Raw genomic sequence first — 13,454 nt, 5'->3', positions numbered from 1 at the left:
CTCTGTCACGTGACTGGAAGGTAAGCTCCTTGAAGACTAGGCTCTGTGTGTCTTGTTTTCTGTTCCATGCCGAGCACAGCACCGAGCACATCGTTGGTGCTCATTAAAGGTGTGTGGGCTGACTGAGCTGCTGTCGCAGCAAGAGCCACAAACGTATGTTGACCTTCAAAATGGGTAGTGGATACTTACAGGGCTTTACATTGGCTTCAAGGCTATAGGGCGACTGAATAACGTTTCTGTATTTGCACTTGAAAAGCATCTGTACTTTCTAAGGAAGGACAGGAGAGGACTAGCGTGCCTAAAGCTGCTCCTGCTGTTTTCCAGGCATGCTAGATTTCACCTTTATCAGTCTTCAGAGTCATACTGGAATCAAGACACAAAGGCAGCTCCTTTTTCAAGACCCCACTTTCTTTTCATGATAGATCATACATGGGCTCAAATCCTGGTGCGTTTCCGGCAAGCGCTGAACAAACCATGAATAAAAAAGTTAAGCCTTGAATACTCCCCAGCAAAGCTCCTGGCTGACTGTGATACTTAGGTGCCCTCTAGTGTGTGTTCGTTTTTATATCCGTTCCTTGCTTTCCACGGCATGTGATAAACATCTCGTGTATTTCAAGGTGATTTCCAGTGCGTTTTAATGAACGATCAGCAGATGTGTGAAAAATGGCACACACAAAAAATTGCGGAGCAATTGAATTGAAAAGTCGGTGGTTCGGAGTCGTCATTTAAAAGCAGGGAATGCATTTTAGGTCACCCCCAAGCACTCGGGGGTGTATAGTTACAAGGGTTATTACAAGATGTTGTGTGTTGTGGATCCATAGGCATGGTTCCAAAGAGAGGAGCTATCAAAGGATAGAAAGTGAAAAGCTGTGCTCTCACTCTGGCCCCCCGTCCACCCTCTGCAATTAACGCCCGCCAGTCCTATCAGGGTTTTTTATGCGTTCCGAACAAAACGTGTATCTTTATTCTTCCTCACTTTTCTTACACCGTATGTGCCATTCTTCTAACCTTTACTTTCTCTGTTAATAAGCCCTGATAAGTTACCCATAAGAGGTCATGGAGAACATCCCCATTCTTTTTTTTTTTTTTTTTTAACAGTTACAATGTCCTCTACTTTCTGGATGCACTATAATTTCAGTATGCCCCAAATAGTAGACATTTGGGTAGTTTCCAGTCTTTTGCTATTAAAAATAAGGCTGAAATGAATAATCCTATACACGATTTATTTAAAAACTGCACATACCTAACTAGGAAAAATGCCTCGGAGTGGAATGTGTCGGGTCAACTAAAAATAATTGTGGGGTGCCTGGGGAGCTCCGTCGGGTAAGTGTCCAACTCTCTCTCTCTCTCTCTCTTTTTAATGTTTGTTTATTTTTGACAGAAAGAGAGAGACAGAGCATGAACGGGGCAGGGGCAGAGAGAGAGGGAGACACAGAATCCGAAGCAGGCTCCAGGTCCTGAGCTGTCAGCAGCACAGAGCCCGACGCGGGGCTCGAACTCACAGACTGCGAGGTCGTGACCTGAGTTGAAGTCAGAAGCTCAACCGACTGAGCCACCCAGGCGCGCCTCTCTCTCTCTCTCTCTCTCTCTCTCTCTCTCTCTCTCTCTTTCTCTTTAATGTTTTTTATTTGTTTTGAGAGAGCGTGCAAAAGGGGGAGGGGCAGAGAGAGGAGAGAGAGAATCCCAAGCAGGCCCTGTGCTGTCATCACAGAGCCCAGTGCGGGGCTTGATCCCACGAACCATAAGACCATGACCTGAGCCAGAATGAAGAGTCAGACACTTAACAGACTGAGCCACCCAGGTGCCTCAAGTGTCCAACTCTTGATCTCAGCTCACATCTTGTTCTCATGGTCGTTAGTCCAAGCCCCACATTGGGCTCCATGCCGGGCACAGAGCCTACTTAAAAAAAAAAAATCATAATCATTGCTAACACTTGTGTAGTTTTTGCTATAAGCCAGGCATTGATCTAAGCACACTCCCTATATTAACCCATTGATTTAATCTTCTTAATAATTCTGGGAGGAAAGTACTATTATTTATTTTTTTAAGGACGAGGAAACTGAGGCACATAGAGGTTAAGCCACCTGCCCACGGTCAGACAGCTAGCAGGTGTCAGTGCCAGCCGCCGTGGCTCAAAAGTCTATTCTCTTAGCCATTATGCTTTACTTTTTCAAGGAGTAAATGTATTTGTATTTTAAATAGATATTAACAAAATGTCTTCCGTATCAGTTATACTAATTTATTCTCTCACCAACTATTCTGTACTGTTTTGGCCTGAAGGCTGAGGCCTAATGACTGAGGTTGGGGATCTTTTCATATTTCATAGATACAGGTATTAACTTGTCTGAATTATCTATTCCCCGCCTTTGTGTATTTTTATGTTGGGATTTTTTGGTCTTGATTTCTAGGAGCTCTTTATATATTGGAGATATTAGTGTTCCATCTATGATATGAATTAGAAGTATTTTTCTACTTTGTTCTTTATATTTTGACTTTCTTAGGCTTTTTCTCTGCAGAAGTTTCTGATACTTATGTAGTCAAATTTCTCAGTCTTTTATAGACTTTGGACTGTGAACCATTTTGAGGTTATAGGAGAATTTTCTTGTTTTTTTTTTCCACCTAGTATTTTTACGGTTTAATTTTTTTCAATTAAATATTAGACCCATTTGGAATTTAGCTGGTTGTATGATATGAGGTATAGATATGACTTCATTTTTGCCCAGATGGCTACCCATTTGTTTTATCGAACAAGCCATCATTTCCTCACTGACTTGAGATCCTGCTTCATCGAATCGTAGTATCATATCCTATACTCCCGTATGTAATTTGGCCCTGTTTGTAGACTTTCTACCACTTTTTAATGTCTGTATATGCATTAAGTGTTACCCTAGTATTTAATTATTGAGACTTTATTTATTTTTTTTTAATTTTTTTTTTTTTCTTTTCAACGTTTTATTTATTTTTGGGACAGAGAGAGACAGAGCATGAACAGGGGAGGGGCAGAGAGAGAGGGAGACACAGAATCGGAAACAGGCTCCAGGCTCCGAGCCATCAGCCCAGAGCCCGACGCGGGGCTCGAACTCACGGACCGCGAGATTGTGACCTGGCTGAAGTCGGACGCTTAACCGACTGCGCCACCCAGGCGCCCCTAATTATTGAGACTTTATATTACACTATGTGGTAGTACTAGATTCTCTCAGGATTCTTTTTTTTAATTTTTTTAAAAATTTAATGTTTATTCATTTTGAGAGCGGGAAGGGCAGAGAGAGAGGGAGACGCAGAATCCGAAGCAGGCTTCAGGCTCTGAGCTGTCAGCAGAGAGCCCAACGTGGGGCTCGAACCCACGAACTGTGAGATCATGACCTGAGCTGAAGTCGGACGCTCAGCCGACTGAGCCACCCAGGCGCCCCTCCCGCATGATTCTTAATTTCCAGAGCTTTCTTTATTATTCCTGGTTTTAGATTTCATCTGAACTTAATCAGCTTTTTTTTGAGTTTTGTTTTTTAAAAACACTGTTGACTTTTTTTAAATGTAAATTTCTTAGATTTACTTTCTTTTTTTAAAAAAAATTTTAACGTTTATTTATTTACTTGAGAGAGACAGAGACAGAGTGTAAGCAGGGGAGGGGCAGAAAGAGAGGGAGACACAGAATGTGAAGCAGGCTCCAGGCTCTGAGCTGTCAGCACAGAGCCCGACGCAGGGCTCGAACTCAAGAACTATGAGATCATGAGCTGAGCTGAAGTTGGATGCTTACCGAACTGAGCCACCCAGGTGCCCCTTAGATTTACTATCAAATCTTCCCAAATACAATACACTACTTAAGACCCTGTATTACTCAACTGGGCAGGGATGCTTGCAACAATAAAATGTTTTAAGAAGCTGGTTTCCTTGGCTGTGTAATGGCAATTGACATTAAGTCATTCATTTGGCAACAGGTGTCATTTGTCCTCTCAGTATTTCTAGTTGTAAGACACTTGTCATCTTTTTCAAAGAAATTAGGAGGAGACAATAGGTTTTCAAATATGAAAACCTTCCAGATAGATGCTGCTTAATCTAAAACAATAACTTCCGCAGCTGCCACCCCCAATACTTAACCTCCTGCTCCCAAATCCACAGAACAATCCTATCAGCCATTGAAAACATCAATGCTCTGTGGGTACTCACGTACCCAACTTTGACTTTGGGTCTCTGGAAACCCCTGTATGTGCTTTATGTGTGGTCCAGCAGCCTTGACATCACCTGGGAATTTGTTCGAAATGAACACTCTTAATTAAGTCTCGCCTCCGACCTACTCGATCGAAATCTGTACTTTAACAAGATCCTGAGGTGGCTCATTAGTGCCTTCGAAAAGTTTGAGGGGAAAAAAAGATCCATGATTCTCAGTGTGCCTGATAGCAGAAGTGGCATCACTCAGAACCGTGTAGAAAATTCAAATTCTTGGGTCCCACCCTATGTCTGCTACATCAGAAACCCTAGGTTAGGTCCAGCTGTCTGTTTTAATAAACCCAGAGTTGGCTCCGATGCACACTAACGTTTGGGAACCACTGTTGTTGTTGTTTTGAATGTTTATTTATTTATTTTGCAAGAGAGGGGGGCAGAGAGAGAGAGGCAGGGAGAGAGAGAATCCCAAGCAGGCTCTGCCCTGTCAGCGCAGAGCCTGATGCGGGGCTCGATCTCACGAACCGGGAGATCATGACCTGAGCCAAAATCAAGAGTCAGATGCTTAACTAACTGAGCCACCCAGGTGCCCCCGAACCACTCCGTTAGATCAAGGATCCTCTCAATCTTGGCTAAATATTAGAATCGCTTAGGGAGCTTTGAAAGAAAAATACTGGCTCTCAGGATCTTACCCCGAGATGTCAGTTGGTCTGGGTGAAGCCAAGAATCATTTTACAATTCGTTTCTCAGGTGAATCTAATATCCAGTGAGGTTTTCTAACCACTGCTCTGGAAATACGATTTCCCCCTCAAATAAACTTTATACTGAAGAGAATAAGTTTGGAGGTGATGGAAGAGATTCAGTTTTCATTTCCCATATATTTACTGAGACCTTGCCATATGTTAGGCTCATTACCACGAAGATTAAAAATAACTACGAAGTGGGGGCGCCTGGGCGGCTCAGTCGATTAAGCATCCAACTTCAGCTCAGGTCATGATCTCACGGTTCCTGGGTTCGAGCCCCACATCGGGCTGTGCACTGACAGTATGGAGCCTGCTTGGGATTCTCTCTCTGTCTCTCTCTCTCCCTGCTCCGCCCCTGCTCTCACTCGCGCACGCGCGTGCGCTCTCTCGCTCTCTCTCTCTCTCTCTCTCAAAATAAATAAATAAGCTAAAAAAAAAAGGATAAGACCAAAGCATAGTTCTTGCCCATAAGGGAACTTTTAATCTCTACTGGCAGAAAGACCTGCACATATTTCATATATAAATAATGAAAGGAACACGTCATTCTATGCTATTGACTATAATTCAGTAAAACAAGTTACACGTATCATATCACTGTTAGGTCAAACTGATTTCTAGCCTGTTTATTTTTAAATTGCTACCTTTTTTTTTTTTTTTTAAATGGAGTAAGATGAAGGAAATATATGTTGGGAAATGATGAAGAAACACTTTTTCGATTATAATTATAAATAAGCCCTTCAACATTTAAACCTGGACCAAGTGGCAGGCAAGGTCAATGGCCACTTCAAAGACTAATTCATGAGCTTAAAGATTGAGCGGGCCAAAAATGCTTTGAAGCTTCCTCACTGGCATAACACAGAATTATGCTGTGGAATCACTGACAGTCAATTCACCCCAATGTTGTCTGTAAATTAAGGTACAACTACTAAGAAAAATTAGCAATTAAGAAATCAGCAGTTAGGGGCGCCTGGGTGGCTCAGTCGGTTGAGCGTCCGACTTCGGCTCAGGTCATGATCTCACGGTCCATGGGTTCGAGCCCCGCGTCGGGCTCTGTGTGACAGCTCAGAGCCTGGAGCCTGTTTCAGATTCTGTGTCTCCCTTTTTCTCTGACCCTCCCCTGTTCATGCTCTCTCTCTCTGTCTCAAAAATAAATGTTAAAAAAAAATCAGCAATTGAAGAGTTTATAATAAAGCTATTTTCACTTTTATTAGTAGACATATAACTCTTTCCTTTGGCTTCATCATTTGCCTCTCCTAGATTGGCTTCTTTGGAGAACACATTTAAAAATAAATGAAAAATATTGTTCTTGTCTGGGGGAAACTACTGGCTAAGCATTTTTCACAGATACTGGACTGTTGAATTAAATTAAATAAAAATTTTTAATGTTTATTTATCTTTGAGAGAGAGAGGGAGACACAGAATCCGAAGCAGGCTCCAGGCTCCGAGCTGTCAGCACAGAGCCTGACGTGGGGCTCGAACTCATGACCTGAGCCAAAGTCAGACGGTTAACCAACTGAGCCACCCAGGCACCCCTATTTATATTTTTAAATGGGCAACGAAGCAAAATTCACAATTCCACCTAAGCTTCATGAAAATTATGTTAACATCTAAAATTGGGTCAAAATTAAATTCCGCTAAGTGTTTTGATAATTCAGCTGAATATAATACATCCATTCCTTTGTTTTATTATTAGTTACAAAGGCAAGGATGTGACCCTAATCCTTTAAGACTATAAAAGGATTTTCTGAATTAAGGGAAAATCTCAAATGTTCATCTACCTCATCTCTCTTGTTCTATCAAAAAAAGAAAAGAAAAGAAAAGCTACAGGTTAGAACAGGTTAGAGCACTTTAATACCAGTTTGAATCTGGAATGGGTTTAAGGGCATCCTCATTCAATACCCTTTCCTTCTTATTTGAAAATGATTCCACATTCGTAGGCAATGAATTTCAAGCTATTTCCCCAATATGGATGGTAGATATACTGATCCGGCCCTTTTCTTTCTTAACAATTTTTAAACATTTACTTTTGAGAGAGAGAGGAGAGAGAGGGCTCGCAAGCAGGGAGGGTAGGGGCAGAGAGAAGGAGACACAGCATCTGAAGCAGGCTCCAGGCTCTGTCAGCACAGAACCTGACGTGGGGCTCAAACCCACAAGCCGTGAGGTCATGACCTGAGCCGAAGACAGGCGCTTAACCGACTGAGCCACCCAGGCGCCCCAGACCTTCTTTTTTTTTTTTTTTTTTTTTTTTTTTTTTACATCCACAGACACATCCACCAGGAGGTGGGCTGATAGGATCGTTAATGAGTGCCCATGAAATAGATTTTGAATCCATCATCTGGGATAGAATTTATTCTAGAAATGATCAGATGAGAAAGGGGGGGGGCATTTATTCTACTTCTATAGATGGAGAAACTAAAGTTTAATTCTATCATCTGCCAGAATAAAGGAAGGTGTAGTGATTATCAATCATGGCTGGAAAGGTAATAAAATCACGTGGAGAATGAAAAATGATGACCAAACAACCACATGTTGTACCCCGCCCCTCTCCCACTACCACACAATATGTATCTAAAATCTAAGTTGAGAATAACTTGCGTATGTGAGTTGCTGTTTCTGATGTGAGTTTGTCATGTCACCTCCGTTGTATTGGGCATTTAAGAGGGTTGAAAACCAGGTAACCAGCACAGGGAACCATACGTTCAGTCCTCTGTTTTATCTAATGGAATAGGCAGTTAAAAAAAAAAATCTGCATTTGGGGTGCCTGGATGGCTTAGTCGGTTAAGCGTCCAGCTTCAGCTCAGGTCATGATCTCGCAGCTCGTGAGTTCAAGCCCCGTGTCAGGCTCTGTGCTGACGGCTCAGAGCCTGGAGCCTGCTTGGGATTCTGTGTTTCCCTCTCTCTCTTTCTCTCTCTGCCCCTCCCCTGCTCACACTGTGTCTGTCTCTCTCTCTCAAAAATGAATAAACATTAAAAAAATTTCTTTTTAAATTCTGTTTCCTTGAATGGAGATATTTTGGATATAATTGAATTATAGCATTGTAAGCCATTGATGGCTTTGATTTTGCTCTTAAGAATTAGTGGAATAACTCCCCCGATTCCTCAAAGAAGGGCAAGGACATTTGTCTTAGCCATGTGGTTACAATGACATCACCATCTCAAAGGAAGTGGTCTCCAGCCATTTCAAACAAGGGCAAGTCCCAGTCTAGGGCTGGGAAGAGAGAAAGGGGCACTTACATACCTGTTCTGAGAGAACGTCCCCCCTTTTTTTATTGTGAAGCTGAAGATACGAGTCCGTTTTAGGAGTAGGTAATCCCAGAGTCAGCTTGTTTTTTTCCACAAAATATTGTTTGGACTTCCTTCGCCGCCGGCCACGTGATCCTGGCAGAAAAACCTCATTATGTGAACTTGAACTCTTCAAGCACCGAGAGAGCTTGCTGGACTTCTCCAGATCACGGTCGCTCAGCTCCGAAGATGGCTGGCTGTGATGGGTGCCACGCTCATAGTTCGGGCTTAAAAATTCACTGCCAAGTAAGGAGGCAACGCTCTGTGGGCTCCTCTTCTGTTCCGCCTTTCCCCCAGGGAGTTCCATGGACGTCTCCTTGGAGGGGTACAGTGGATCTGAAGTCAGATTTTCAGTCGAGCTGTCTACAGACTCTGGCAGTGCTTCCACCGTCAAGAACTTCCTCTCCTCTTTCTTACTCTTCCAGTTTGGGTCGTATCGCAGGTCTGAATATTTATCCTCTACCGGCTGTTGGCTGCCGAAAGCAGAAGGAAAATGTCAAGTCTTTCATCAAAATGAACTTACTCATTATATTTAGTTGATTATCCGACTTAAATCTTTCTCCTATAATTTTCCTCTTTACTATCTTTTTTGTTTTTAATGTTTGTTTATTTTGAGAGAGGTGGGGAGAGGGTGTGCACATGTGGGAGGGGTAGGGAGAGAGAGGGAGGGGAGAGAGAGAATCCCAAGCTGGTTCTGCACTGTCCGTGCAGAGCCCAGTGTAGGGCTCCTTCTCACAAACCACGAGATCTTGACCTGAGCCGAAATCAAGAGTCAGATGCTTAACCTACTGAGCCATTCTTTTGCTATCTATACATTCAAGACCTATCTGAGGCTCAGATTAGGTTTACACGCTGTACCTAAGGACGAAAAGGTCTTAATTACCCCAGTTCATTAAATTACAGAATCAAAGTGGGGGATAGTTAATTTATAGATGCCAGAAAAACAGCTGAAAAATAAATGTCAGTGACTCACTGGTTTAAGGGAGGCTGTTATGCACACCTTAAGTACTTCGGCTAATGAAGATAAAATTGATTTCACGTTTTGGCTGGTGACATACACATTTGACTGCTTATCTAGGAAGAACATGTTGTTGCTGCCTGGATGCTATTTTCCTCGGTCTGCGCCTTTTGTGAGGGAAAGCAAGATTCGTCTCAACTGAATACCCGCCTAGGTTCCTCCTGCTGTAAAGCGATTTTACTTTTCACTTTGTCTTTGTAGGTTTTATCAGCCGCGCTACAGAAAGATCCCCAAATGTTGAGAATCCGAACTCCTCCTCCGTTCATGTTCTTTTCATTGGTCGGATCGATGCACACAGAACAGCAGACAGGTCAGCATGCGCTTTAAGCTGTAGGACAGCCCTGTTTCAGCCAAAGGTTAAACGTAGGGTCCTGCCTTAGGGACACGGGCCAGTCCATAATCCGTGCATACGACCCCAAATAAAGTCTTCCCTTTTTTCCTCCTGACAGTCTCAATTTGTAAAGCACCTCCCCGTCTTAACCAAAAAAGAAAAAAAAAAAAAAAGGCTGGTAATATGGCATATTTAATGGCCCCTTTGATCTTCAAAAGCTAAATGGGGGAGATTTTCCTTCCTTGAGTACAGTACTTGCAATCCTCTAATCAAAAAGAAAATGTAAATCACCTAGGCTTTTATGCTACTTGATATTCCCGTTTACAGAGGACGTAATTCTATGCTGGGTAAACAGACTAATGGTGCCCCTACGGCTAATTTACTTCTCTTAACGTGGACCTAGATAGATTTCTTTTGCTTCGATGTAAGGCAAAAATTAGGGCAACACCACAAAACTCCCATGCCTTGCTAAACCGTCATTTTGAATTTGGGGTTCACGTATTAAGACGGAGAACTTCTTGGAGCTGGTTTTCTTTCCCCACCCAGGGAAGCGAAATGACACGCTCTTCCAGCAAAATGCCTGAAGGGAGATTGCGCCGAGTTGGGAAGCCGGACACCCGGTTGTGCAGCTTAGTCCACCCCCTAGGCAGCACAGGGTTACGTGCCTCTGGGGCTTTGAGGGGGACCTTTCTCCTGGGTGATGTCTTGTCACGTTGAACGCACTGTGTTGTGGCCTTGCCTTTCGCCTGGTTCCGTGGGTCTCTTTGGGCAGGTAGCGGGGACACGGAGTGGTGCAGCAGGGCACAATCTGGGCCTGGGACTGGACAGTTCTGGGTCTGTCCTTACCTATCTGTGCATCGAATGCTGTCATCTCTGAGCCAGTCTCTCTGGTCTGTAAGTAGGGCTAAATTATATTTTGTTTACTTGTTGGGCTTGCATAAGCATCAAAATGAGGCAGTTATGTCATAATTAAGGGTTTGTATTTGCTTATTTTCACTGTGGTAACTTTGCCTCTCGACCTAGTTAAGGTTCTGGGCAACAGGGACTTAAGTGTCACCCTTCCTTCCCTAACCTCTGCCCTTAGTACTCCACCCTGAGCTATGGACAGAGGAGTTAACGGGTGTTTCTTAAATAACTGGGCCTCAAAAATACTCGAGTCAACACAAATGTGGCATCGGATGTTAATTTTTAAAAACCCAACAGTGTAGGAAATCAGACTCGAAACATGCAGGAAAGCTTCTTGCCTGGAACCAAATTAGTGAAAGCTTTCAAGGCTTGGTTCGTAATGAGTTAAACATAGGGTTCATCGGCGGTGGTTTAGGGACGAAAAGAGGAAGGGGTACCTTGATTATATCTTCAATATAATCATATAATCTTCAGTAAAGCCATGAATTTGTTTTTTTACATGAAGAAGGGTGCCGTTTCCCCGTATCCAGTACATATTGAAAGGAAAACATAACGTTTAACCTCTCCTTGTTCATTCATTTGCTCCGTTTCACAGAATTTAACTTCCCTCACTCGTTTGCTCACTCAGTGACTCTACAGGTATTTACTGAGCACTTACTGAGCTCAGGGATACAGCGATGGGTTCCCTGCCTTGTGGGGAATACAGACCAGGAAACAGGCAGTTTACAGTGGCCGTGATGAGGGACCTGATGACAGATTCTGTACGGATGCAGCGGAGGGCAGGTTGAGGAGAGCTCAGGGCGAAGCAGAGGGGAGGTCTTTGAAAGGCTTTGTGAACTCTGCGAAGGAACCTGGCCTGCGTGTACCTCAGTGAACTCGAGAGTCTGGCTTTCACTGAGCAAAAATAACTTAGAGAACAGAGGTGTTAGACACGAATACTTTCGAACAGTCCAGGCGATGAGTTTTGGGAAGGGATTGTCTCTAGAGGTGTGCGTATGTATTTGGTGTTTCGAACAGATAGAGTCCCCTTCTTTGCTGCACTCCGTTAAGAGTGGCGCATCACTTTGCGGATCTGCTCGGCTACTCGGTCGGGGTGGGATGTGACGGGCTGACTTTGGGAAGGCAGCATACTTATTGCGTGCCAGGGAGGGGGAGTGCTCACGGCGAATCTCCAGTTTTTTCCTTAGAACAACCCTGTGCGGGCAGTACTCTCATGCGCCCCATTTAATAGATGAAGAAGCTGAAGCCCAGAGAGCTTGTGTCACTTTGCCAAGGTCACAGAGCGAACACGTGGTGGAGCTGGGACAGAGACGGCGGCAGCCTGCCCTGGCTCCTGTCCACGGGGTCGGTGGCCTGTGTTGTGCAGCTATCCCCGCGGGCGGTCACGGAGCGAGGCCTGCCTCATGTGAGTTAGCGAGTTAGTCCACATACACGCCGAGCGGCTCCCCGGGTGCGGAGGCATTGGAGCGTGGTGAGCAAACAGAACCGGGCCGGTGGATCTTACCTGCTGGAAAGGAACCAGGCTTTCTGCGCCAGCTCTCACAATCAAGGGCGAAGTTAGATGTGTACAGAAACATGCAGCATGTTATGGGTATTTAAAACGGGGGGCTGCACAACCTTGCTTATCACTGAAAACGTGTTAACCTCTTCTTTCCAGAGTCGGTTGCTAGATGATCACCTCAAGGTCCGTTTCAGGTCTATCCTTCTATGACCCTGTGATAAACTCACAGAAGAAGCGATACGCTGAGGGGTGCTTATTATTATCAAAAAAAAAAAATAGGTAGTCTTTGAGGATTGAAGGATATGAAGGATATGAAGGTTTGAAGGATATGAAGGATATGAAGGTTTCCCTGGTTGTATCTCTGCAGTAAGACTAGCGCTCAGAGCGGTCATTGTATTTACCCAGCATCGGCCGGGAATGGCATTATGCCCGCAGTCACGACCGTAGACCTTCCTCAGTTATACATCATCTCCGTGGTGCTTTTCCTGCCTGGATAATGACAGGGAGTACTTTGGTTCTGAGAAATGGTACAGCAGAGCGTCTAAGGACAGGCGGCCCAAATCAGACTGCCCGTATTCACAATTCCTGATGCCACCAGTAACCGTGTGAGCGTGGGCCAATTATTTACCTTCTCTGCGCTTCCTCATCGGTAACAGGCGGATAAGAACAGCACCCATCTCACAGCGCTGTTGAGGGGATTAAGTGAATTAATACGTACGAATGCTTGTAGTTGTGTCCTTGACACAAGAGTGAGGGCTAGCTGTGAAAGCCTATGTCAGTGAGCTTTGTCACCGTTCTTTGCTTGCTGAGTGTCACAGTCACCGTGACATAACAGTGTTGTGTATTGTGCTTCCTGCTGATAGATCTCAAGGGATTCTTGTCTCCCTGGGGCTTATGTTCTTTCCAGAACATAAGGCTGTCTTGTGATGCACTAAGTGGCACCTGAGTGGCCTTGAAGGATTAACACTTATCTTTAAAAATCCAATTTTTTTTTCTTTAACCAAGATTTAGGCACCGTGGACAATCTTTTTGAGCTATAGTTTAGGAGATGGGATTAAGAAATTTCAGCCACGTGGTGAAGTATTTTAAGAACCTGCTGAAAGATGAGGGGGAAGATAAAACAGGGAGAATTAAATTACTTTAGATCTACAGAAATAACTGTACTTTTGGGCCTCAACAAATTTCCATTCCTAAATGCCCGTAGAACTATATCACACGCCGCAGAGAGACTGGTGTTTATAAGTGGAACCTAGAACACACGACGGGCTTGGAAACAAATCAGAAAGAATTGATGGCTTTGGCTGAGAAAACTGGTTTTGAACCAATCGTGTGGAGAGAAACGCTAATGATGTTTGCATAGCCGATTTAAATCTGAAAACGTGGCTCTTCTAAGAGCCTTAATTACGCTGTGCCACTTGCGCCGGCCACGACTGTCTCAAAGTCTCCCCTCGGTCCCCCGTCTAGATGGAAACTCTACGTTGAAACAAATGAAAGGTTACGTTTCGCCAAATCACG

At 44.0% G+C, this 13,454-nt stretch overlaps 1 protein-coding gene across 3 annotated transcripts in view; it reads right to left on the bottom strand.

The window, feature by feature from the left end:
- Positions 1-13,454, bottom strand: part of JHY (junctional cadherin complex regulator) — a 60,663-nt gene that overhangs the window by 35,191 nt on the left and 12,018 nt on the right. For all 3 annotated transcript variants that reach the window (XM_043579658.1, XM_043579657.1, XM_043579659.1), the window contains exon 3: positions 8,140-8,656. In XM_043579658.1, the coding sequence (XP_043435593.1) occupies positions 8,140-8,656 (517 nt within the window). The remainder of the gene's footprint in view (positions 1-8,139; positions 8,657-13,454) is intronic.

Source organism: Prionailurus bengalensis, chromosome D1, assembly GCF_016509475.1.
Source record: "Prionailurus bengalensis isolate Pbe53 chromosome D1, Fcat_Pben_1.1_paternal_pri, whole genome shotgun sequence".
Classification (NCBI taxonomy): domain Eukaryota; kingdom Metazoa; phylum Chordata; class Mammalia; order Carnivora; family Felidae; genus Prionailurus; species Prionailurus bengalensis.
Note: the sequence above shows the minus strand (reverse complement) of the source record. Positions and strands in the feature narration are given on the sequence as shown.